At 47.7% G+C, this 27403-nt stretch overlaps 2 protein-coding genes across 3 annotated transcripts in view; one reads left to right on the forward strand and one right to left on the reverse strand.

Annotated features, from left to right (window-relative positions):
* Positions 1 to 27403, reverse strand: part of ASAP2 (ArfGAP with SH3 domain, ankyrin repeat and PH domain 2) — a 167956-nt gene that overhangs the window by 93397 nt on the left and 47156 nt on the right. For both annotated transcript variants that reach the window (XM_057742112.1, XM_057742113.1), the window contains exon 2: positions 18378 to 18450. In XM_057742112.1, the coding sequence (XP_057598095.1) occupies positions 18378 to 18450 (73 nt within the window). The remainder of the gene's footprint in view (positions 1 to 18377; positions 18451 to 27403) is intronic.
* On the forward strand, positions 5974 to 6669 carry LOC130856978 (PRELI domain containing protein 3B-like). Its single transcript, XM_057742124.1, has 2 exons — positions 5974 to 6035; positions 6072 to 6669. Exons 1-2 carry the CDS (start codon positions 6004 to 6006, stop codon positions 6622 to 6624), a joined length of 585 nt encoding a protein of 194 aa, XP_057598107.1. The 5' UTR covers positions 5974 to 6003; the 3' UTR covers positions 6625 to 6669.

Consider the following 27403-nt stretch of genomic DNA (forward strand, 5'->3'; position numbering starts at 1 on the left):
CGCACCGGTAACCCAAAGTCCAAGTGCCCTAACCAGAGACAAGTGAAGGCAGATGGGGGGAGGGGGGAGCCCGACAGTGCTTGCCTCAACTAGACCCTCCAACCCCCTGCTCCTGGCTAGACCGCTGGCCCCTCGGGGATCAGGCTGAGGCAAACTCGTCCGCAGACACCGCACACAGCAACCATCCACGCAGACAGCTCCACCAAGGGCACATTTTAGCAGACACACGTTCTCTGCAGCAGAGCTTTAAGAGACCCTCCCTAGGTGATGATTAACATTCAAGTGTGAGCCGGAGCCCAAACGTCAGGATAACCTGCAGGGCTCGACGTCAAGGAGGCCAGGCCACTTCCCCTCAAGCTGTCAGCCCTGCTCACTGCCTGCTTTCAGATCTAACTCTCAGCAAACAGTTCCTGGGAAAGCAATTTCCTGGTGTCAAAGATAATCCCCATTTCTTAACAGGATCTCTACCCTGTGAAAACACCCCATGGGAGAAGACCATTTTTATTTCTGGAGTCATCCCAGATAAAAATCTTTCCGTTCACAATTTGGTAATCTGCATTAAAACTTTTAAAAACATTTTTTGCCATCCCTTCCCACTTCTAGAAATCTATCCTAAAGAAATACTCAAGTGCTCAGAGAGGTATGTACAGAACAACTGATAAACTGAAAATGTACTGAGCTCCAACAATATGGAAACGGTTAAATAACAGTGTCTCTACAAAATGGAATATCATGCAAGCTTTTAAAATCATCATGTAGGAATATGGTCAGAATAGAATGCCAAGTTTAAAAAAGCAGGACACAGAACTATATGCTTCATCTCAATTTTGTAGAAAGTAAAACGTAGAGAAAGGCTGAAAGGCAAAGACATCAAAATGCTGAGGTGGTGATAAAAGAGCAGGTGCTCAGCACCCAGTGGCTGGTGCGGGCCAGCTGTTTTCCACGCATGGCTGTACACCCCTCCATCTCGCAGAGGCGGGCACAGACTGCGGGCGTGTAGACACCGAGGCCAGGCAGCAGCTCCAAATGGCCAGGGTCACAGCCTGGGGGACCTCAGACCAAGAATGCAGCTCAGCCTCTCCCATCTCACAGAGGGTGGCACCTGACTGGGCCATGACTTCACTCTAACCTTTTCTGAACTTTTAAAATTTTCTAAACTACACTCATATTTTTTTTTTCTCTTTTTCTGGCTGTGTTGGGTTTTCATTGCTGCGTGGCCTTTCTCTAGTTGTGGCAAGCAGGGGCTACTCTTCATTGTGGTATGAGGGCTTCTCAGTGCAGTGGCTTCTCTTGTTGCGGAGCACAGACTCTAGGTGTGCAGGGTTTTAGCAGTTGCGGCACGTGGGCTCTCAGTAGTTGCAGCACGCAGGCTCAGTAATTGTGGCACAGAGGCTCAGTAGTTGTGGTGCACAGGCTTAGTTGCTCCGTGGTATGCGGGATCTTCCCGGACCAGGGATTGAACCCATGTCCGCTGCATTGGCAGGTGGATTCTTTTTTTTTTTTAATACATCTTTATTGGAGTATAATTGCTTTACAATGTTGTGTTAGTTTCTGCTGTACAACAAAGTGAATCAGCCTGTATTTACACATATATCCCCCATACCCTCCTTCTTGAGCCTCCCTCTCACCCTCCCTACCCCATCCCCCTAGGTCATCACAAAGCACCAAGCTGATCTCCCTGTGTTATGCAGCAGCTTCCCACTAACCATCTACTTTACATTCGGTAGTCAGTGCTACTCTCTCACTACTTCCCAGCCTACCCACCCCCGCAATCCGTGTCCTCAAGTCCATTTTCTATGTCTGTGTCTTTATTCTTGCCCTGTCACTAGGTTCATCAGTACCGTTTTTCTAGATTCCATATATATGCATTAGCCTACAGTATTTGTTTTTCTCTTTCTGACTTACTTCACTCTGTATGACAGACTCTAGCTCCATCTACCTCACTACAAATAACTCAATTTCGTTCGTTTTCATGGCTGAATAATATCCCATTGTATATATATGCCACATCTTCTTTATCCATTCATCTGTTAATGGACATTTAGGTTGCTTCCATGTCCTGGCTATTGTAAATAGTGACCAGGCAGATTCTTAACCACTGTGCCACTAGGAAGTCCTCATATTAGCTTTATAATCAGAAAACAACACAAGGAATAAACAAAACAGAGAAACCTGAAGTATCAGCTATAACAGCTGGATTACCTTGGTTCTCCGTGGCTACTGAGAATGTCCAAATCTGTCTTTCTCCACCAGTTTCTCCTGGACAAGTTGACATGACAGAGACAGTCTTTTCAACCTGACCTGAGTACCTGCATTGTCTCTGATAAGATACAAGCACCCAACACCAAGGGTTTGATGAGAACGCCATCCTATTTCACAAGCCCTCAGGGCCTCACTCAAGCCAGGTGCATGGAAAGATGGCCCCGCCCCTGGAACTTCGCCACCTGCCATTCCTCCACTCTCTCCAACACACTGCGCTCCCCCTACTTTCAAAACTTAATGCAAAACTATTTCCATCAAGACTTTCCTGGGGCAACCCCATTACCACGGGATGTACCTGGGCTGGTGATGTCTGACACAGGGAGCCAGCAATGGACTTGAGACGGTCAGGGTGTGGGCTGACTATTAAGGTGTGTAAACTGTTGTCTGTGATCACCTGATATCCTTTGATCCTGCCCCGTGTTAATGACAAGACGACACTTGGGGTCTGTGTGAATAACTGAACACAACCCGTTACCTCTCCATAAAACTCCTGGAGCAGCACACCTGGGGACACAGGCGGCAGCGAGGAATCGCAACTGATCTACTGGGTGACGCACTGTTTACGCTGGTTCCTTCTGTCCCTTTAGCTGTGTCACAGGCTCAGAGGACAGAAGCCTATCAACGTTCACCTTTAGTGATCCAGCCTGTATTTCCTGAACACCCCGTCAGTCAAGAGCTTCCCTGGATGATACCAGAATAGAATCCAATCATGGTGGCAGCCTACTGCACCACAAGCACCAACGAGGATGAAGATTCAGGACGCAGAGCTCCCGCGCCCAAAGAACAGCGTCCAGTGAGAGAGACGCGCACACCCAACAATGCAGCACAGAGACAGGTCATAAAGGGGACGACCCTGGAGGACTTCGGGCGCCTGGTACGGCCAGAGCATGGGGAGCGTCCGCAGATGACGCGGCTAGAGAGGCAGGAGGGGCCAGGGAAGGGCTTCATCCCAGGTAATGCAGGTGTGACAGGAGGCTCAAAAGGCTGTGAGGTGACGGGATGAGACTAGCACTTGAGAAAAGTGAAACTGGAGGGGACAAAGATGGGCAAAGCGTGGTACCTGCCAACACACAGCTTAGCAAGACAAAGACAAACACGCAGCAACAATCCACGTGGCACACGTTACCGGAGGTAGAAACAGCGCCCTGTGAGGAAAAGAGGAAGTTTTCTGGAGCCTGGTGACAGGAAACGCTTCTCAGAGAAGGAGAAGCTTACAGGAGTTTTCCTTCAGAATCCACTAGAAGATGAGATTAAAACTGAGCTGCCAGCTGCTTTGCCTCACCCAACTCACCTTCTCCTAGGAGCTCCTTCAAGTCAGAGGAAGCAGGGGCTCCTGCTAAAGAACTGGCAGGGCTCCCGGTGAGCCTGGTCCCCCGAGGCCGGGCAGGCACAGCAGGGAAGTGAGTCAACGTCTGCTGGAAGTGGACCCCAGCGATTGGACACTTTACATCCGATCACACTGACGCCCTCTGTGGGCAAAGCCCTGTGATGAGCCATGTTACAGGATGTGCACGTGGCCACTGCAAGTTGTGTTCGGCCTCTTCCCCTCTGTTTCTCCCTCACTGCTCCTCAGGGACACAGTTCCCATCACTTACAGCAGGCGCCCCCAGCCCCTCCCCAAGGACAGCACAGCAGCTGGGAGAGAAGTGACTCCTGTGGCCTCAGGGACACGGAGCCCCTGGAAGACGAACGGTCCCAAGGCCTCACGTAACCATAGCTGCCATTCACGGAGGGGAGACTTCACACATTTACAGGGTCTTTCATCTTTACCACAACTCCGCAGGGCTTTACAGATGAGCAAACAGGTTCAGACATATTTGCTGAATAACATAGTCAGTGTTTTACAGTAAGTAAGGCAAATAGCCAACTCCGTGACAGTAGCCCCATCCATAAACCATGGGGGTTTGGCTAGATCAGCGGTTCTTTATAAACTTTCATTATCACAGACACCAATAAAAATCAGACAAATGGTGTAGATTATCCCTTCAGGAAAAGGTATCCTTACATAATTTTTCATACAAATTTTGGGACGCACAGACCCTTTAGGCCTGTACACAGACCCAACATGCCAGGTGAAAAAGTCCTACCAGAACAAGCACAATTCCCTACCAAGAAATATGATGACCATGTGAATCATATTTAATTACGTATGATCATATCTGATTATGTACAAACCACGTATGATTCATGTTCATCCTTGGGCCATTAAGTCACAAATCTTAGCGTTCCTTCGGACGAGCTCTCCTTCCATGATTAATACATTGATCACTGCTGCCAGGATTCCACAAATTAGCCGTCTAAACTCCAATCGTTACTCCTAACCAGCAGCGAAGAGACAGCTAGAGTCTCAGAGCCTCGTCACTGGAAGACATCTCAAGGTCTCCGAGTCCACGTCTCCACCTCCCCCTGCAACTTCCCCAGAGACAGAGGGCCACCGACCAGCCCTCTGCTAGAACCCTTCTGATGACCAGCTCACCGCTGGGGCTGCTCACCCAGCGGACTTCTTCCACAGATTTGAGTCAAAACCTGCTCTTGTGAAACCACCCTAGAGAGAGGAACAGATAACATGTCTCACTTCCTCATTCCGGAGAAAGCCTTCAGATGTGTCTTCTCCCACCCTCCCGAAGCAAAGATGTCCTAGGTCCTTCCAACATCCATCCTACCACGAGGTTTCCAGCAATAACATGAGCTTCCTCTTAAAATGTTGCTCTTAAAAATGCAACAGTGGGACGACTACCTTTCTTAGCAGCACTATACACTTCCCTAAGGTCACCTGTGCTCACCTTTGGCACACCTGTCATATAGTGGCTCCCACTAAACTTGTGACCAACCAAAGCTACCTGGAGGTTTTTCATCAGGGTCGCTACGGTTCAGCCAGATGACACCCAGGACGCTCCCATGGCGTTACTGCTCAGCGTTTCTTCCCTGTGCACCCTTGCTCGCAATCAGGCAGTGCGATGCCGTGGTCACAAGCAGAGACTGGGAAACAGATCTGGTTTTGAATCTCAGCTCCTCTAGCTGCCAGCTAGACAACCCTGGATCAATTACTCCTCTGTGACTCAGTAACCTTATCTGTAAATGGAGTTACTGATAGTACCTAACTCACAGAGTTGGTGTGAGGATTAAATGTATGTATTTATTTAGCACAGGGCTTGGCCTATAATCAACACTTTATATGAGTGTCAGATTTTTATTATTGTTATTATGTTTCTACTCAAATTTATGAAAGTACATCAATACAGATGTACCTCCTTTGCTTTATCGTTTGTTACAATCTATTCTTTTTTTAATCACAGATATGGTATACACATATTCCGTATCCTCAATTTTATCCTCTGAAGATTTCATCATAAGCATTTTTCTTCATGTTGCTACATAATCCTAATTCCATCAAGGAGCTATGTTCCAATGTAGGTACAGGAGGCTTCCAGTTTTTCACTTTGATAAGCAGTGTGACAGTGCAATGAGCATCTCTGTGCATCTCCCCAATAAAGGTTTTATTTTTCTTGATGTGCACAGCCAAAATGCTTTCTAAAAACACCATGCACCAGCGTTCAATGCCACAACAAAGCAGCAGAATACCAGTTTCACTTTATTCTTGACAAACACTAAGGATTATAATTTATTTTCACATGTAACAGGTGGGAAATCATGCCAGATATAGTACCTTCTTAATGCACAATGAAATTTCACTTCCTGGTGGTCCAGCGCCGCCCGGACACCGCGCGGGCCGCCGGCACCATGAAGATCTGGACTTCGGAGCATGTCTTTGAGTGAAGAAATTGGACAGCTCACCAAGCCGCCACCAGCCACCCATGGGAAACTGTTACAACAGCTGCAATGCAGAAATACCCAAACCCTATGAACCCCAGTGTGGTTGGAGTTCATGTATTGGACAGACACATAGATCCCTCTGGAAAGTTGCACAGCCATAGACTTCTTAGCACAGAGTGGGGACTGCCTTCCATTGTGAAATCTCCTATTGGTGCAGCAAGAACCAAAACATATGTGCAAGAACATTCTGTAGTGGATCCCGTAGAGAAGACAATGGAGCTTAAATCTACTAATATTTCATTTACAAATATGGTTTCAGTAGATGAGAGACTTATATACAAACCACACCCTCAAGACCCAGAAAAAACTGTTTTGACTCAAGAAGCCATAATTACCGTGAAAGGAGTCAGTCTCGGCAGTTACCTCGAAGGACTGATGGCAAGTACGATATCGTCAAATGCTAACAAAGGCCGAGAAGCAATGGAGTGGGTCGTACAGAAGTTAAATGCTGAAACAGAGGAACTGACGGCTTCGGCAAGAGGGAGCATAAGGACACCGATGGCGGCAGCGGCATTTGTGGAGAAATGATAATGAAAGTTGATAAACAACACCCAGTTCCGCAGGTCTCTACAAGCTGGCAGTATATTTATTTGTTATTTAAAAAATACAACTATATTTTATGTAGAATTTTTTTTAATAAGCTTAAGAAAGACTGTGACTTGATCAAAACAAAGAGGTGCAGGGTTTCTAAAGAAAAGGGATCAGCTAAAATTAGCGTTCTCTGAAATGACTATCTGATCTTGAGGATTCCCGTATTTATATGAAAATTTAACAATTTTTGAAAAGTACCTGGAAATTGGTATTGGCTGATTAAACTTCCTTAAGGTAGAATTTTAAAGCTTTCCACACACTGGAACTCTACCTGGCTTTGGACCAACCCCAGAACCAAGCAGAGCCATCTCTTACATGGGCACAGCTGCCCTGCTGCAATAAACTTGGAGAACTTGCATGAGGGAACTCACTTTTAAAGGAGAAATCGTATAGTTTTAAAAAGTCATTAATAATTTGCTCTGCTATAAACCGCCATTAAAAATCACGATGTTTTACTTGGTACTAAACATTTTTGAAGTAAAAATTATCATGAAATAAATGACTCCAACAAAAATATAAAAAAAAAAAAAAAATTTCACTTCCTAAACAGTTACATGTATTTCTTCTGAACTGCTCTATCCTAACTATGAAATGGTAATAGAAACAATTCTGTGTTAACAGCCACATTCTAATTAGCATTGCCAATAACAGGGAGAAACACACACAAAAAGTTGAATTCTCATTTTCTTTTGTAGGTAGAAGATGGTAGGGGTTTGAGGGGAAATTAGCATTTCCTTCTTTGTATTTTTCATTTCAAGGGTGTGCCAATTTCTCTAGGATGCTCAGATTGAGGGTAGAGAAGGGCTACCCCACTCCCATTAAGAACAGCTCCACCAAGTCTTTAAGAGACAGTCATTCTAGAGAAGTGAAAAGGAAAGTCTTTGGTTGCTTCCTTCTTGAGGAAGATGAACTCTTCCACTCACTGGTGCGTCAAAGAGCTGAAAACTGTTAGTGACAACTTCCAAGGAGAAAAAAAAACACCTATGAGCTGAGACAGAGATTGGGAAAGTTTAGACTAAGAAAAGTATTAGGATAAATATGAACTGGAGTTTTTTTGGTTGTTTTTTTTTTTAGAGAGATCAGAAGGCAGTCTATTGTAGGTGGGAAAAATTACTGTAGAAACAGTTTCTCAACAAATCATCATAATAATTGCTTTTGCAAACCTGTATACAAGATGTTCTAGAAAATACATCTAGCTGTTTGTATCCCTTTGAAAACTGGAAGCAAACATAATATACTTGCTATTGTGTAAGAAAATTGTTTTGATATACGGGGAACATACTGATAACTTTTTGGCTCAGTCCAATGTTTAAAATCCAGGGAGGAGGACTTCCTAGGTGGCAGAGTGGTTAAGAATCCACCTGCTAATGCAGGGGACACGGGTTCATTCCCTGCTCCAGAAAGATCCCACATGCCACAGAGCAACTAAGCCCATGAGCCACAACTACTGAGCCTGCGCTCTAGAGCCCACGAGCCACAACTACTAAGCCCGTGTGCAGCAACTACTGAAGCCCACACGCCTAGAGCCCATGCTCTGCAACAAGAGAAGCCACCACAATAAGAAGCCTGTGCACCACAAGGAAGAGTAGCCCCCGCTTGCCGCAACTAGACAAAGCCTGTGTGCAGCAACGAACACCCAACACAGCCAATAAATAAATTAATTAATTAAAAAATTAAAAAAAAAATAAAGTCCAGGGAGAGGGGCAGGGGTGTCGAAGGTGGTATTTTCAAGGCCAGCAGCTTCAGCATCACCTGGGAACTTATTCAATTAGCAAATACTCAGGCTCTATCCTGGACCTACAGAGCCAGAAACTCTGAGGGTAGAGACCAGCAATCTGTGTTTTAATAAGACCTCCAAGGGATTCTGGGGTGCTCTCAAGTTTCAGAACCACTACTCTAAACAGCGGTTGGTAAACTTTTCCTAAAAGCAAGAGAGAAATATTAAAAAGGCTTTTGTAGGCCTAGAGGCAATACTGAGATTATGGGATAGATGTATGCTAGCATGCTAAAAGCCATTCTTAGCTCACAGGCTGTAAATAACAGCTGGCTGCTCCAAGGCCTCTCAACCGCTCCCCCGCTTCTATATACATAAATCCATACAAATCCTGTTTACACCGAAAATTTTAAGTTGATTTCTCCTACACTAGGAGGATAGTGTAAGGACTTACAGCAGAAACGTAATAACATACGCGTGTTACTGACACGTGCTGTGTATCTGCTGGCCTCTGTGCTGACCACTGCAAGGAACACACAGGAAGTACTTTTGCAGCTGCCACACCGTTCACATGTCCAGAACCACATCTGTCACTTTTTCATGTTATCTCAGTTAGGTGTCACTAACAAGCCTATGAAATATTAGTATTCTCATTTTACATGTGAGGAAACGGAGGCTCAGAAAGATAAAGAACTTTCCCAGTGTCACAGACTTTCTGAGGCGCACCATCAGCTTTGACTCCAGGCTTCCTGGATCCTAACACCCATGTGCTCCTTATTCGAAACCACACTGCCTTTCAGAACAGGTCACGGACCTCAGGGCTTGTCATCTAACTGGGGGGCAAAGACCAACAGACATAAAAATATTAAATAAAGACCGAGATTTAAAGAGTGAACAGTCTGCATATTAGATACTCTTTCAGTTTCGGCTGAAAAGTCAAAACTGATTCAACCTCGAAACTCACAACTGAGAGGGGAAGTGTGGTCAGCAGAACGCTGTCCCCTCCCCCACACAGACGTCCACCTCCCATTCCCGGGAAGCCGGGGACATGATGCCATCTGAGGCTGCAGATGGATTCAAGCTGTTAATCAGCTCAGCGGGAGATGGGAAGGTTACCCTGGATCATCTGGGGGGCCCAATGTAAGCACAAGCCCTTAGATGCAGAAGAGCGAAGAGTCAGTGTCTTGGACAGACTGAACACTGTGCGCCATTCCCCTCTCCCACACCAAATTCATATGTTGAAGCCTTAACTGCCAGTATGATGGTATTCGGGGGGTGGGCCTCTGGGAGGTAATTAGGTTTTAGATGTGCTCAAGAGAGTAGGGCCTGCAAGATGGGATTAGTGTCCTTATAGGAAGAGGCACCAGAGACTGACTGCATCTGCAGTCTGTCCAATGGGATGAAGGAAAGGAACCTCCCTATAGGCTTACAAAGGCCCGAGGGGCCAGATTCTGTGCCCTCCACCCCCCACTTCGCCCCCCCCCACCCCCCCACCCCCGCCAGCTGTGAACAGAGAAGGTGGGCTGTGTCCTGTGCTCCGACCTGGATTGAGCCCAAAGTCCTGGTGAGGGGAGTCGAGGATGCCCCCCAGGCCTTGAGGACACAGAGCAGCTCCCCCAGCACAGAGCCAAGACTGAGAGGCGTGGGCAGGAGCGGGTGACCTGGGCCACAGAGCTGCCCACGTCTGGATGGTGCTGATCGCATCCTGTGCTGTTGACTCTCATCACTGCCTGGAGCTGGGCTCTCTCTGAGGAAGAGGACCACCTAGCAAGCCCGACGTGGGGCCATCGCGTCAAAGCAACAGAAGTGCCAAAGGGAGCAGAGACTGACGGGGGCTCTAAGTGCTCCTGGCGGCTGCTGTAGAGTTAAAGGAAGGGGTAGAAATAGGCCTGCGTGGCCACAGCTCCTGCAGATCCTGGGAAACCTGTTGGCAGCCGTGAAGGAGCAAAGAGGAGGCAGAAGAGTCAGAAGCTTCTCACGTGTCCCAGCCCCTGGAGAGCCAGGTTTCTCTGAAGGGAATGTCCTCAGACAGAAGCCCTCCCTGAACAATGGCCCTGGCATCTTCCCTGGCGCAGCTCCAAGCAGAAGCCAGCTGCCCCATCTGCCTGGATTACCTGAGAGACCCCGTGACCACTGGCTGTGGGCACAACTTCTGTCGCTCCTGCATCCAGCAGTGCTGGGAGGGTCTAAGGGACATCTTCCCCTGTCCTGCCTGCCTCCAGCGTTGCCCCGACAAGAGCATCACGGGGAACACCCAGTTATGTCACATGACTGATTTCATGAAGAAGCTTCCCAACACAATGGGCAAGAGGAAATGGCAGAAAGAGAAACTCCTGTGTGGGAAGCACAAGCAGGCTCTGAGCCTGTTCTGTGAGAAGGACCTGGAGCTGCTGTGTCCCCAGTGCAGGGTCTCCTCTGACCACAGCAGTCACCCCCTGGGACCCACGGAGCCAGCTGCAGCCTCTCACAGGGGGAGGCTCAGAGCCCACACTGAGCTGCTGACACAGCAGGCTTGAAGATGCTGAAATGACTTGCATTAAAAATGCAAGTCTCAAAATCACTTGAGTTGGTGTGAAAGGTAAAGAATCGATGGAGGGAATTGCTCTCTGAAGTTGAACACTTTTAAGTGTTTCTGGGGAACAGAGCATGATGAAATTCATGTTAGGTTACTAAGTGAAGATTATGGTGTTCAAGGTAAAATTATTGAAAAAAGAACCCAAGTATCAGCCCACAGATCCACGTTGCAAAGCCTGTTTGATGAAATCACCGAGAAGTGTGTGCAGCCTGACCTGGATTTACTGACCAACACTGAAAGAATCCACAGCACGTACAGAAACCTAGAGAGCCCAGCAGCCTTTCCCTATCATTTAACGAAGGAGATTTTCACTCTCCCCCCACAATATTTTGGCCTCCACAAAATGATCAGCACATTTCACATAGATTTGACATTTGATCATGAAACTGCTCACCAAAGTGTCATCATTTCACGAGACAGGAAAACGTCAGCATTTCGAAGGATGGAACCAAACTGTGTTCTCAATCCCGAGGCACTTCTCACCCAGCTGTCCTGAGTTCTGAGGGATTTGACACTGGCAGACATTTTTGGCAGGTAGAAGGAAGAGGTGTAGGTGAATGGGCCTTTGGTGTGTGTACAGAATCTTTCCCCAGAAATGGTCGTATATCACCAGCCCCAAGCAATGGCTGCTGGCAAATTCAACTCTCAACTACACCTGACACAGGGGATTCAGGAAACCTCTGCTAGATTGGCCTTTTTCTGGACTGTGAGTTGGGGGAGGTTTCTTTTTACAATTTGAATGATATCCTTTATATTTATTTTGTGACATTTTTACAGGAAATCTTGTGCCCTATTTCTCTATGGGACCTTCTTCCAAATCACTTACAATAAGTCTAGTTGACGATGAGTGCTGAGCCCACTTGGAAGATGTTCTGTGTGTTCTACCTTCTTCCTGTGTTCAGGGAACATCCTTGTAATAAAGAGTCTGAGTCCAACAAAAAAAAAAAAAAAAAAGAAGAGGCACCAGAGAGCCCACGCACTCTAGCACGCCTGCACTCTCTGTCTCTCCTTCCTCACCATGTGGGGACACAGTGAGAAGGCGGCTGTCTGTAGGCCAGAGAGAGAGCCCCCCACCCCAGACCAAGTGTGCCGGCACCCTGATCTCGGACTTCCAGCCTCCAGAACTGTGAGACAAGTGTCTGTGGTACAGTTACGGCAGCCCGTGCAGACTAAGACAGCATCAGAGCCATGGAGCGTGACAAAGACTCCACCAGCCATTGCTGGCTTTGAAGATGGAAGGAGGCCACAAGCCGAGGAACACAGGGGCCTCCAGAAGCTGGAAGAGGCAGGGAAACCTCCCTGCCTCCAGGACGGAAGCCAGCCACTACCTTGATTTCAACACAGTGAGACCAGTTTGGACTTCCGATCTCCAGAGCTGTAAGATAAATCAGTGTCATTTGAAGGCACGCTGGGGGAATTCGTTACAGCAGCTACAGAAAACACAAGAGAATTAAAGGAGGCTAACACCGTGTCAAGTCCCAGCCAGATGGAGATGCCAGCAAGCCTTCCCCAGGCGCCTGCGACAGGAGAGCATGCGCACAGACCAGGAGCAGGGCTGGATGGCAGAATGTGTGCAAAGACACAGATACTGTCGTGACACGCTCGCGTAGCAGGGAGCCAGCGGTCAGCCAGCCTGCAGCAGAGAGAGACCGGGGAGAGCAGCAGATCACTTAGAGGTCAGGTGGGGCCAACCCACAACCAATCAGCACACTCGACAGAGAAGTCCAGGAAAAAGTAGACGGCAGTGGGAGGCGTGAAGCCTCAATTATTTTCACTGTTCTTTTAATAAATGCATAAAGCGAGCGCTCTGCCTCCGCAGTCACCTAAGGACGTTAAACACGCTGATGATGGAACCACTACGGGCACCTCTCCTGGAACTAACTGTCGTCAGAGCCAGCACGGCACCAGCAGCTCAACCCCTTACTGAACATGCCTGGCTTGCTTCTGACATCTAGTTCTAAAAAGGTTTAATCTATCCTTAAATTCCCCCACTAAATATATTCAAAAGAATGTGCTACTAAAAGCAGTTCTAGAGAAGAGATCCAAAACGCTGTGAACGATGTCAGCAACGCACGAGAGAAGGTACAGGGTTTCCTCAGGTGACTGTTTTGGAGGAGACAACACTTGTTCTGAAATAAAGACCCCAGGATCAGTATTCTGGCTTAAAAAAAAAATTCAGACTCACAGCCTTATAATAACTCAAACTTGGCATGATATAAAGATGGGTAAAGGACAACAAAAATAGAGGCCCCCTGCAAGGTCAGGCTGACAGTCAGCCTGCTATGTGTGGTACCTCAGAAAGGACACAGGCTCGTGTCCAAAATGCTGTGTTAAAATTTCAGAGCAAACCTTTCAACTTCCTGAAGCCTCGGTTTCCTTCAATCAGGAGGCAAAATGCCATTTCAAGCAGACAGAAGAGCACGTGCAGAGGGAAGAGGAGAGGAAACGTGGCATGTGGGGGCAAACGGCAAGTTGTATCCAAGAAGGGCACAGAGAGTTGGGTGGGACTCTGCACAGGTAGCCTGGGTCCAGGTGATGCAAGGAGCTGGGGCTGAATCTGGTCTTCCGCTGTGTTTACTAACCTGAGGCTCGCGGTGGGGGCAGTTAAGGGAGGCAGTGGCAGTTTCACAGGCAAATAAATTTGGAAAAGTTTAAGACCAATTTCCCCCACAACTCACTTTAGCACATTAAAGTCCCTGGCTAGTCCTGCCAGAGGAAAAACCTGTCACCTGTGCTTTAGTCCAATTTCCTTAACATTCCGGAGCCCACCAAGGCCTGCCTCATCTCTCCCAGCTATGCAACCTCAATGTGGACACGAAACACTGCAGCGTTGTGGGCAGAGAAGCAACACACTGAGCTGTGTTTTAGAAAATGACTCTGGGGCAGGTAAAGAAATGAGGTTTCTGGCACACGCTCAGCAACAGAGGTCAGAAATGCAGGTCAGCCACAAGTGGTGTTAAATTCGTAAAGGCCAGCTTCCTGACACCAAAGTATTTATACCTTTCCCTTCTAATGCTTGTTTGCTGAAAAGCTACCCTGCTAGGTGCCAGGCCAGCCTCCGCAGCCACACAAGTCCTTCCTCAAGGCTGGCGGCAGTCACGTAGCCAACATTTACACATGACTTCATTTTATATCTGATCAGAACAACTTCTCAACATAGGACTTTAAGTTCACTTTTGAACCTGATCAGAATATGAACTATGCCTTTTATACAAGCCTTAAATTATACACTCAGAAAGCCCAAGTGAACACAATAAACAATCTCTTAAGATACTTTCTGAAATCCGCTATTTGTCAACAAAACTCAGCATCCTTCTCTCGGCGGCTCCTTGATGTCTTGAAGACAGCCCATCAGTGCCAAAAGTGGCGGCCTCGCAGCAGAGCCGCCACTGACTACAGCCCTGCCCGGCTGGAAGCTGAGCTCCAGGAGCATCCAGAGAACACCTGCAACCCTCTGCCCTCAGGTTCCTCTTTGTAAGCGAGAACAAATCTTTACAATGATTTGTTGTAAAGATGAGCATAAGGTATAGAAAGCCCAAGGTACACAGGAAGTGTTCAAAAACATAAAACAATCATTATTCTCCTCCACCCCCCACTTTACCCAGGAAAAGAGCTTTTCCTGGGGGTGACCACATTCTTACATATTGAAACACCTGTTTCAGCAAATCTCAGTGCTGCATTAAGTGGAGGGAGTTTTATACTCTTGTCTTTGATATTTACTTTTAAACAGAAAAAAATTAATAAAAATTTCTCTATATGTTTACTACCAGTTAGGTGTTAGTCACTGAAAACTAACTCCACTTCCTTCTTTCATAAAATTAGTGCTTCTCAGGTAATCAGTTCATATCTATGTACTGGCAAGCTAAGTATGGTGGCGGTTTTTGTTTTTGTTTGGTGACTTGTTTTTTAAAAACTGCAGAGGATAAACCATAATGGAAAAGAATATGAAAAAGAATGTATATATGTATATAACAATCACTTTGCCATACAGCAGAATTTCACACAACATTGTAAATTAACTATATGTCAAATAAAATAAATTTTTTAGAAAGCTGTAGAGGACTTTGAAGAACATCTAGATGGGGCTTTCTCCACCTTGGCATTACTGACATTTGGGGCCAGATCACTTTTTGCTGGGGGCTGTCCTATGCATCACAAGACCTTCAGCAGGATTCCTGGCCTCTAACCAACAGACGCCAATAGCGAGCGTGCGTGCCTGCGTGCGCGCGCACACACACACACACACACACACACACTCTTCAGTTGTTAATAACCAAACTAGGGCAAATCACCCTGGCGGAGAACCACTGATTCACGTTCTTACCTAAATGGACTATTTTACAAACAAGGAAACTAGGGCTAAAAGATGCGAAGCAATTTGTCCCAGGGTGTGACAGCCAGCACCACAAACTCCAGGTCCAAAAAGCTGTCACACTTAGTCGGGAAACAGCTCAGTCAAGAACTTAAGGCCCATCTCTTCTCTGCCTTCCTAGACTTATTTCACACTCATTTGGCACTTGTCATAAACAAGTTAATCTCTGTCCAATCATCTAAACAGCAATATGATTACAATATATAAAATATGCAAAAAAAAGTGAGGAAAAATATAAAGTCAAAATTCTGAAACAATCGTTTTTTAGCATATCTTCCACAAACATTTTTTCCTACAGATATGCTTTTCTCCCTATCTTAGTAAATTTTTCATTTTCTCTTTATCCCTGATATCAAGACAATAGGACATGTCCTGAGATATGCACATCTTACCCACCCATACATAAATATACATACACACAGTACACGTGCACACACACACACGTAACATTTGTTTTCCTTAGAATTCAGTGGACTCTCTCAATCTGAGATCTGAAATCTTTCTTTAGTTCCAGAGATTTTCTTCAGCTATCATTAAAAAAAAGTTCCCCCCTTTCCACTCTCTTTTCCCTCTTCTGGAAATCCTTTTAGGTGATGCTAATGTTGACCCCTCTAAATCTATTCTCATTGGCACTTTTTTTTTAATTTATTTATGTATTGGCTGCATTGGGTCTTCGTTGCTGTGCACAGGTTTTCTTTAGTTGCAGCGAGCAGGGGGGCTATTCTTTGTTGCGGTACACAGGCTCCTCATTGTGGCAGCTTCTCTTATTGCAGAACACGGGCTCTAGGCACACAGGCTTCAACAGCTGTGGCACATGGGCTCAGTAGTTGTGGTGCACAGGCTTAGTGGTTCCACAGCATGTGGGATCTTCCCGGACAAGGGATCGAACCCGTGTCCCCTGCATTGGTAGGCGGATTCTTAACCACTACACCACCAGGAAGTCCCTATTCTCATTGGCTCTTAATTTTCATTTTAAACTGTCCATCCCTTTAACTCCTTGAGTTCAGGCAGCGTGGGGCCTCACTAATTCCTTCTTCCTCTGTGTATAGCCTGCCATTTAGCAAATTTCAGTTTTTATTTCAACAGCTTTTTTTTTTTTTAATCTCCAAGCCTTTTACTGGTTCTTTTTCAGTGGTACCTTGACCATTTCAATAATTTAATAACCTCCCTTGCCCCTTTAAGGATCCAAATCATATGTTCTTATTTTAAAGTCTTGCTCTGATTGCCTTATTAAATCTGCTTCCTCAAGTATGAGTTCTTCAGTTTCTTGATTTGGGGGCTCTTCAAATGTTAGGCTATTCTTGATACTATCACTGAGTGAGTGATATCTTCATTTTGGTGAGGTCTATTTTTTTCTTCTATGTTTATTGCTTTCTGTGTCATACCCAAGAAACTTTTGCCTACCCCAGGTTGCAAAGATATTCTCCTATGCGTTCTTCAAGAAGTTTCATAGGTTTAGCTTTTACATTTAAATCTGTGATTCATTTCAAATAAATTTTTGTGTAAGGGATGAGACAGTGCTGTGGCTCATTTGTTCCCATGTAGACATTCAGCTTTTCCAGTAGCATTTGTTACATTTTAGAATCAGCTTGTCAGTTCCCTTGCTGGCATTTTGATTAGGGTTGTGGTGAATCTAGACATCAATTTGGGGGGAGAAATGACATCTTAACAATACTGTCCTCCAACCCACAATACACCATACACCTCTCCGTTTATTTAGGTCTTTAGTTTCTATCAGCAGTAGTTTTGTATGTTTTCAGTGTCGGGTTCCTGCATATCTTTTGTTAAATCTGTTCCTAAATACACTTGGCAACTCTTGGTTGTAATATCCTCTTTGTAGCTGGAATCTCCTCCTAGACTCTCCCTTACCTTTGCACAGCCCTCCCTGGAAGGCAGGCAAAGCAGCTACTGGAGCTGTGCTCACAATGCAGGTGACTCGAAGAGGCGGGGATTAATCAGGGTGTAATGTACAGTCAGCCCTCTGTATCCGTGGTTCCTCCACATCCTCAGATTCAACCAACCACAGACCATGTCAGTATTTGCTATTGAAAAATATCCACGTATAGGTGGACCCGCGCAGCTCAAATCATCAAGGGTCACCTGCATTTTAGCTGGGGGATGCGGGTGTTAGGTGGGCCATGTACTTCCAGAAGGTCTCACATCCTCCTGAAATCACGATACCCAAGGCATTCCCTGTCCTTGTACTCCAATCGCTACTTTCATTGAAGGGAGACAGCACGAGGACGAAGCGGAGAATGCACAGCTGTCAAGCACCCGGCTGCTGCCGTGGGAATACACCCAGGCCCCTCCTCCTCCCAGGCCGCCGCCCGGAAGCACCCCCTGCATATGTGCCACCCTCAGCAGTGGTGTGTCGCCCACCAGCCAGCCCATCTCTCTACAAGCCATCAGCCCTATTCCAACCTCTCTGAGATTCCTCACAACTTCTAGTCTCCTAAGGCTGCCACTTTCTTATTTCTGAGTGAAATTTTATAGTCACTCAATGACTTTTAAAAAATATTTTCTATCACTAGTAAGGTTTTGTGCAGGAAGCAGAACTGCCACACATGTGCAGTCCGTCATCTTCAGGTCCCAAGTTACAGTGTTTTTTGTGTTTAACATATTTATATAAGTCTAGATCAAATATTACTTTGAGTAGTTGATTACGCTTTTATATTTATTAATTTTCTCCCCAGACAAGAAAGGCAAGAATTGGATAAGAGAGAAGTGGAAAGGGCATCTGGCATAATTGACAGCACAAACCAAATAACAGAAGCAGAAGTGAGTCCGCCATTCTTACAATCTGACAAAGCTGGTTCACGCAGGGCCGTCACGGGAGCCTCGGCTGCACTTCAGAAACCGGAAGCACACGTGCTTCTAAAAATTACACATCCCCACTCACCTCCCTGATTTGTATGCCCAGAAAAAGAAGTTTGGTTGATTATTCATTAATGGTAATTAACATTATGATATCAGGACTGCAAATACAAAATTTTCCACAAAGAAACCCCTAGGAAAGGATGCATACTCACCCAGCCCAGAGATATTTATTGCTTTCACGGATTTCTTCATTTTGTAAAGAACCATCCGGTCCACATCCAAAGCCTAAAATACAGAGAATGTATTCATTAAAATGTGTTTGGGCTTAGATCACAGCCTCAGAGAGCAGCCACATGAGAGCCATGTGGAGGCCCCTCCGGGGCTGCCTCTGTGGGACCAGTGCTCCGTGCAGTGGGAATGAAGATGGAGCAGGTGGTCCCTAAAAGCCACCACCTTGCCACGTGCCTCGTGCACCTGAAGCCCCTGAGCTGCCTCTGCCTGTACTGCTTGCTGGACACCAGCCTTCGGCAGTGAAGCAAGTTCACCTGGACCAACCCTGCTCCCACCAGCCCTCAGTTCTCCCTGTGAACTAGCCGGGCCCAGGGTGTGCCACCCTGCCGGGGCCTGTCCCCGAATGATCGAGCAGACACACTTCCTAATGTTCTCCTCTAAAGGCAGACACCTGTTCACCACTGTATCCCCAGCGCCCAGCAGAGAGCCTGGCAGAGAACAGGACTCAAAACGCTACTCAGAAAATGACCATGAGACTAGAAAGACCCAAACCCAGGCAACGGTGTCCCTGCTGAGCCCAGAGACAAGAGGCGGCCACTGAAGGCTTCTTACTCTTAGCAGGGGGAAGTGAAGGTCACAGGCCCCCGTGAGAACAACGCATCTGGCAGACGGGAAGTGCTTTCAGAGAAAGGCTATCCAAAGGTGAGGGGCCAGCCAGGACCCACAGTGGAAAGCTCAACACAGGGCAGCAGACACACTGGAAAAGACAGGGAGTGGCCATCGAGAGCTACTCTGCAGGTCTCAACAGGGTTTTAGCTCTCCAGCCGCCGGCCCTCAACAGATGACAGAGTAATCTTCTGTCCACAGGGGTCTGGCTCAATCGTGCTGAGAAAAACGGGAACTGGGGGTAGTCAGATACCTCAGCATGGAAGGCCGATAGCAGAGGAAATACGCTTTATCACAGGGTTGAACTCTGACAAATTTCCTCCCACATTACACTGTGAGACACACCTCTCTCTGATAATTCACTGCATACTCTTATAAAACTATGCCACCAGATGGAAGTTCCACCCTTGCCATTAAAGGGACACACTGTTTCCTGAACTCAAGAAAGAGCAGATGAACAGTAACAGTTGCTTTCCTAGCCTATTATGAAGAGCTTAGAAGTACAGGTGAGATGGGCGGTAGAGGTAATTTTTAATTAAAATTATGAGAGGGAAAAGCAATCACCTCCCCACTCAAAAACATACTGCTCATTACGGTGCATATTTACAGGTAATTAAGACTGAACTTGGCCAGAAGTTAAAATGATTAAGACTGAATGCTGCAAAAAAGTCTCTATCAATTACATATAAAAACAGCACAAGAAACTTAGAACAAAAATAATAATAAAACTTGAGAGTCTCAAGGAACCGAAAGTTTCTACCAACCAGATCATGCAATAGCCCACACTGTGCCTTCTCCAAAATCTACCCAAGCTTAGGATAAGGAAAAAAAAGCTGCAATTATAACTAGCATTTGTGTGTAAAAATGATAAACAAGGACTTCCCAGGTGGCACAGTGGTTGGGAATCCGCCTGCCAATGCAGGGAACACGGGTTGGAGCCCTGCTCTGGGAAGATCCCACGTGCCACGGAGAAACTAAGCCTGTGCACCACAACTACTGAGCCTGTGCTCTAGAGCCCGTGCGCCACAACTATTGAGCCCATGTGCCACAACTACTGAAGCCCACGCTCCTAGGGCGCATGCTCCACAACGAGAAGCCACTACAAAGAGGAGCCTGCGCACCACAACGAAGAGTAGCCCCCACTCACAGCAACTAGAGAAAGCTCGTGTGCAGCAACGAAGACCCAACACAGCCAATAAAATAAATAAAATAAACAAATAAATAAATTAATAAAAAAAAAAAAAACACGATAAACAAGCAAAAATCTAACAGACAGCGTGGCCCTGAGCAGGAACTGCACAAAAGCTCAAGTCTGGCCAACCTCATTAATTCTCAGGAGCTAGACCACAGCTGACCTTTAGTTTATAAAGCAGATTTCACAGAGTAAATGTATCACATAAACAAGACTGGGGAGATGTGTCTCAGATATTTCAGAGGAAAATAAACAACTGTCTCCAACCACTTTAAAAGTGTCTCTTTTGATCCCCTAAACTGTTGTATTAATAGTCACGGTTCTTCTTTATTCATGGAAGCAGCTCTCCTCTGAGTCTACTGCTGGCCCGGGACCGTGTGCAGCGCGGGAAAGGACAGCCTGCCTGCCAAGATGCTCACACTTTTCCTTTTCAGACCCGTGCTGTCCAGGATGGTAGCCACTGGCCAAAGAGGAATATTTAGAGCAAAATTAAAATGTAATAAAACTAAAAAGTCAGCTCCTCAGTTTGGCTACCTTTCTCAAGAGCTCCGGCCACATCCCATGGACTGTTTCTAAGCACACCCCACTCTGTGCTTCTGATCTGCACCTGCGTCCCTCTGTGTGCCGCCCCATAAAGCACATGTTACACCTAGGGGGTCCGCTCCCTCTTCCCGCTGTGACAATGGGGTGATGGGGAATACTAACTCTGAACCCTGAAAGGTTCATACATCAACCATACTTCAATTAAATAAATAAATAAATAAACAAATAAGAAAAAGAGAGAGAGAAATGTTAGCACCCCAGAAAGAATTCCACCCTTCTCATTAGTGGACCTGCATTACCAAAAATCTATACTCCGTTATTATTATATTTTGATTTTCATTAATTAAAAATTTTTGTGGAAAAAATTTTCTCTCTTACTATAAAAGTATGTACATAATACTCTCCATTTTGCCTCTAGGCCTGAAAAGCCTAAAATATTTACTATCTGGCCCTTTGCAGACAGTCTGCTGACCCCTGACCTAAGGATCCGCGCAAACGTTTCTCCCGGCCCTGCTGCTCCTGCCCTGACCTGGAGGCAGCAGTGGAAGCAGAGCACAAGGCCAGCTTGGTCCCCAGCACCCTAAGGTCACAATTTGAGCCCGCAAGGGTGGGAAGGGCCTCGCTCATTCTTGGAACCCTAAGATGCTGCCCTGGAGGGGACAAGAGGACAGCAGACCACAGGCCTCCCCATGTGGGCCACAATCCACACCTGTCCCATCTCCTCTCTCCTAGTGCCTTTCATGAAAGGCCAACTGGAGAAGAAATGACATATCTGAAGGACAACAGACCAAATAACAAAATAAAATAATGCCCAGACCTGTGCCCCAAGGACAGCTTTCCCAAGAAAGAGTCACACAGACATTTAGATGGCAGCTTTGCCTCATCGCACATTTGACTTAACAGAGACCATTAACAACAGAGTCAAATATTTCCAGAAGCCTTTTGGGAAGCACAGAAATGCACTGTGGCCTGCAGGCTCGGTTTAAAGTGAGAGCAATAATGGATCGACCTCCTCCTGGGAATAAAGCAAAGGCCCGGAGAACAGCAGGTGTCATAAAGAATTAAGATCAAATAAATAGCCAAGCTAGATCACAGCTGTGTGAAACGTGCGCACAAGGACAAACAAGAAGGACACACTTTGGTATCACCTAATAAAATCGAAGTTACTCACAGCATGTGAATATCTGCACTGGAAGATACACACGAGGGTGTTCATGACACGCTTCAAAGTAGCTGAAAACTGGACAAACCCAAATGCTTGTCGATGGGAAGAGGATGAACCATCGTATACTCATTTACACGACAGAGTGCTACACAGCAACGGAAATGAACACTCTTCACCCACCCGGAACACAAATGAAACGTCACAAAAATATTAAATAAGCAAGTTGCAAAAGTAAATGTGCAATACCATAAAAATTTTTTTTAAAAAAAGACAGAATTAGATTATGCTTAGGGATTTAGATTATGTTTATGTTTAAGGATGTTGATATTGTTGAGAAAAAATGGGGAAGAGCCCCAAATGCCCAACCTAGGAGAATAACCACACAAACTATAGAGCACTCCTACAATTTCAAGTCTAGACAGCTGTTATTACGACTGATGTCCACTGGATCACACTATGTGAAAATGTGAGGTGGAAAAGAATGCAGACTATGTACAAATGCCCACGTTAACAAAGGAGAGCCCTGGTGGGCATAAAGTTGAAGAACCAAGTACCCACAGGCACCCCATGGACCTTCTCCCTGGAGACGTCAGCCCCCAAAACAGGCTTCACTAGATCACTAACGTAGAGAAACAGAAACAGACGATGAGGACACCAGCTTTATAAAGATGCTTCATGTCCTAATTTTTACTGGGGCAAAAAGTTTCTGGGAGATCTGGGGAAGTTGAAAGGGAAAGGCAAATTTTGGAACAACAGCTACAACTCACCAGAAGCCAAGAAAGGCACTCCCACTCCCAGTCTCCCTGGCCCTGGTACCCTGTTCCCAGAGAGACAGGGGCAGGGGGAGGGCCTGGCCTGGGTCCCCTGAACCTCCTCTGCTCCCTGGGGCTGACAAAAGAGCTCAGATGCAAACAGGAAACGGGCTATCTCAGGAGACTAATCACAAACAGAATGGACCCCTGAAGGTGCTAACACAGCCCTGCAGGAAGGGGGGGGGCGGTGCGGGCAGGCACTGCACTAGACCCGCACTGCAGGCCTGGCAATGCAGACGCAGCAGCAGAAGAGGCTGGGAAGGTGACCTTCAGCTGGGATTGAGGTCAGCCTTCCACATCTGCCCCAGTCCCAGAAGACAATGCAATCAGAAGCCAGGCCGATTTCCCCAGGAAACAAGGATCAAGCCACATGAACTCCACTTCGGGAACATAAACAGGGGAGAGGAGACTGGAGAGGGCCGTTTTCTACCCAAGCCCCACATGCAGACAAGGAGCATGAAGTAAGACTTCGCTCCACCTGGAGACACCACCATCCACAATCCACTCTGTGGGCAACGTGCCCACCCCTCACCCCTTTTAGTGCACTGGGCCCCACCATTCCAGCTGGGCCCTCGACGGAGGCCTTTCTGCAGTCAACGGGCAGCTGTATTTGTGTCTTACATTTTCTTTCAAAAAGTGCATCTCATAACTGTGACCAAAGACTTTAAGCAACATATACATTGAAAATGGGGGACTTGCCTGGTGGTGCAGTGGTTAAGAACCCGCCTGCTAATGCAGGAGGCTTGGGTTTGAGCCCTGGTCCGGGAAGATCCCACATGTCGCAGAGCAACTAAGCCGGTGCACCACAACTACTGAGTCTGGGCTCTAGGGCCCGCAAGCCACAACTACTGATGCCCATGCACCTGGAGCCTGTACTCCACAACAAGAAGCCACTGCACTGAGAAGCTCTCGCACCGCAATGAAGAGCAGCCCCCGCTCGCCGCAACTAGAGAAAGACCACGGCGCAGCAAGAAGGCATTTATTTATTTATTCATTCATTTATTTATTTATTTTTCCAAAAAAGAAAATGGGAAAACCCATCATTCCATTCAATCTCCTAATCCCCTCCTGACCCCCACATCTCTAACTCCATGTTGTCACAGGAAGACACCAGAGAGAAAAGAACCTAACAGAATGGGATCCTAGCCCTGGTCCCTCAGTGCTGTCCTGTTGGAGAGCAGTGCAGCAGTTAGAAATCACTGGCTTTAGAATCGGCAAGACGAGCTGCTAAGCCAGGCTCCACTTACGAGCAGCACAGTCTCAAACACTTACTTCACCTCCCTGACTTCGGTTTCTTCATCTATAAATTGGGAGTAATAATACCTGCCTCATAGGATAAGGGCATCAACATATACAGGATCTGGCATACTGTAGGTACTCAATAATCGACAGCCATTTTACGTGTGGTTCCCAGAGGGTCTCAATCTACACCACACTTGTGACTCAGTAAGGCAGCTGCTCAGAAACACCATCGCCCCAGGACTGCCCCAATCAAGAGGATAAATATTTTCAGGTCTGATAACGGTTATGACAATGCGGGGAAATAATTAAGAAAAGAACACCTTTGTAGCTCTTGCCAGCCTTTCACTTCCACTTCAGTACGTTTTCCCCCATCAATTTAAATTCTCTGACACTTCTCCTGGTGTGTTTCTGACTCTCTAAAGGGGTAACGGGGCAAAGGCAGGGTCACATGGCGCGTGGCAGCGCAGGGCGCCCTGGGCCAACTCAGCAGAGGAGAGTCATTCGGCCCCTCTCAGCTGTGACATTTAGGGAGAGGAGTGTGGAATCCCAGGTCTGAAGTGCAAGGGCGCGGTGGACACCTGGTGTCAGCCTATCTGTCCCCTCCCCCCACAGGGCCCCAGGCATCAGGAACCCCACTCACAAAGCAAGGCCTCTAGGCAGACTTGCCCCTCTCACACCTGGGGGACCACAGTTCAAGCTGTGCCCACCCTCTGCTCACAAAAGGCCGCACTGTGAAGGTGAGGGGAGGGCTGGATGACACTTACCCGAAGCTCTACAGGTGTTTCCAGGGAATGAACAGCCACTGTGGTATTCAGATAAGGTTGTCAGCATTTGAGAGAAACACCTTCTAGTTCCAAAGACAGCAGGAGATGGGAGTCTAAAAAGGCATCTACGGTCCCAAGTATTGTACATCAATTTAAATTCCACAAAGCACTTTAAGGGCAATATTTACAACACCCTGTGAAATCATCAGTTCCACCAACTTAAAGTAGAAGAAACTGACTCAGAGTTTAAGTGACCTGCCCAAGGTCATTTATTTGGCTCTAACTAATGAAAGGCTAGGAGAGTTCCCGCAAGCTAAGGGACAAGCTTCCAGAACTGTGCCCCACCCCGTTTGCTAACAGCCTGGCTTCCAGAGGCCGGGGGGCACAGGTGAGCTCAGTGGGCTTCCACAGCCGCCTTCCCTAACATTCGGGAAAACCATCCCCTTCACACCCCACTCCCCGGGCTTCCCTTAAGCCCCTTTCCACTAAGCTCGCCCAGGCGCACACGTACACCTGCCCAGACCACCTGTGGAACCACTCTGGGGTTTCAGAATCTGTCCAAGGGCCGAGGGGGTGAGTAGCGCATGCAGGCAGGTGGCAGGTTTGCCCGGGTTACACAATCTACTCCTGGGCTTTTCAAGGGGAAGACGAGACGACTGCTATCTTGCCGTGTCTTCTTCCACTTCTCAGTTCCCGTTTCCCACCCCACAGACCTGGCGCCCTGCCCCATGATGGAGCGGGAAGCAGGGAGGAGAGAAACCCAGAACGAGGAAGGGAGACGAGAGGAAGGGAGGAACCAGCGGGCTTGCTGAGGCCCCAAAGCTGCCTGCCACACACAAAGCCACCCTCTGGAGGCAGCAGAGGAATTCTCTGAAAAACAGGGGTGAAAATGCAGATAAGGGCAACGTGCTACCTGGACCCCTCATGCCCCTCCTGCTTTACCCCCGGATACCCAGTGCCTGTCCTCCGTCCACACCCCCTGCCTACACCCAAGGTTGCCTCTCTAAGACCTTTTTATTTTTCTGCAATCCAAGTAGTGCAGTGTTGGGGGGAGGGAAAGATAAACTAGGGAGGCCAGACGTACATGGGAACCACCCAGGCATTTTCCTGCCCCAGACCACACACTCTGCATCCCACTTCATCCTTGTGACCCCGGCTTATTGTGAGAGCACCACTGGAGTAGAGACCATGGCTTAGCACACAGAGCTGGGCTTTAATTCCCACATCTCTGCACACGAATGACTCCATCTCCTGGGCCTCAGCTTCCATATCCCTAGAATGGGTCAACAACATCTATTTGATGTGGCGACTGTGAGGATTACAGCATGCAGGTGAGCACTGCCCGGCAGCTGAAAAGCATTCGCGTTGATGTAAGGACGCTTTACCCTGCTGCCCCAACACCCGGCACAGCACAGCACAGCCGGCAGGTCACGTGGCAGGTCACTGACTGGGACAGACCCAGGGCTGCCGCAGGACCCAGCGGCTGCTCTGGAGGCCCTGCTCCGGCTCTCCTACAGCTGCACTCTGTCCACACTTGGTGAGAACAAAGAGGGCCGAGGGGGTGCACCTACCGGGAGTCCATGGCCCCCTCCCCCAGACCACACTGGGAGACCCAACCCCCCAGGACCCTGCACCCGCAGCCTGGGTCTGCGTGGGCTTCTTCCCCAGGGTGCTCCACCCTAGAATCAAAAGGTGGCTGTCTGTGGGGAGAGATGGACAGAGCCTGGACGTACACTGGACAGACACACAGGCCGGGAGCAAGGCTGGAGGCGACCTGAGGTGTGAGAGCATCACGCGCGGGGCTCCCGGCACCAGGGAGCCTACAGGTGGGTCTACACCAGGTGCCCACCACTCCCTGGTGCTGTAGAACCGGGCTCCACACTCTGCTCTTTTAACCCCAGGACCGTGCAGAACCCTTCAGGGGAGCGAGAGCCAAGAAGAGGGTGTGGGGCAGTTCAGCATCAGCACCCCAGCCTGGACCCCAGCGGGGCCACTTTACATGCTGGGCATCAGAAGAGTTCATTCAACGAACAGGAGACTGCTTCCACGGCACTGGAAGGACGGGCGTCCACAAACTGGACTCAGCTGGGACCAATGCGGGGACCAGAGCGGATGAACCACCCCGGGACAGATGGCCTCACCCCTTCTTCTTCCTTCCGAATAATTCTGCCCCCAACAGTACCCTCTTACCTAGGAAGCAGGGGAGAAGGTGGGGAGTTGAGGCCATGACATGGGCAGAGATGAGGGACCAGCCAGGTCAGGGAAGAGAGACAGGGTGACATTCCAGAGGAGCCAGCAGCTTGGCAGCAAGAGCGGGCCACAGGGCCAGGCGAGGCGGCAGGATGAGGCTGGACGTGGGGGTGGGGAGGGGGATGCAGGGCAGGTTCCTGTCACCGAGGGACAGTTGGGGAGGGCAGCTGGGGAGGGCGGGACGGGCAGCCAAAGGCAAGAGCAGTTCTCGGCCGGCTGAGGCGGCTTCTGAGAGTCATTAAAGGCTATCTATTTTCAGCATCTGGGGATGTGAGTGTTTCTCCCCAAGGAAGGGCTTCTGACCATTCGTTTTATTCTCTTTGTTCTTCATCCAAAGAAAAGAAAGCTCTAAACCCCAGCAACAGAACAAGAG

The sequence above is a fragment of the Hippopotamus amphibius genome, chromosome 7 (assembly GCF_030028045.1).
Source record: "Hippopotamus amphibius kiboko isolate mHipAmp2 chromosome 7, mHipAmp2.hap2, whole genome shotgun sequence".
Lineage (NCBI taxonomy): Eukaryota > Metazoa > Chordata > Mammalia > Artiodactyla > Hippopotamidae > Hippopotamus > Hippopotamus amphibius.

Coding starts and splice junctions, on each gene's coding strand:
- LOC130856978 (XM_057742124.1), top strand. CDS start 6,004: ATGAAGATCTGGACTTCGGAGCATGTCTTTGA. Junction 6,036..6,071: donor ACTTCGGAGCATGTCTTTGA/GTGAAGAAATTG, acceptor AGCCGCCACCAG/CCACCCATGGGAAACTGTTA.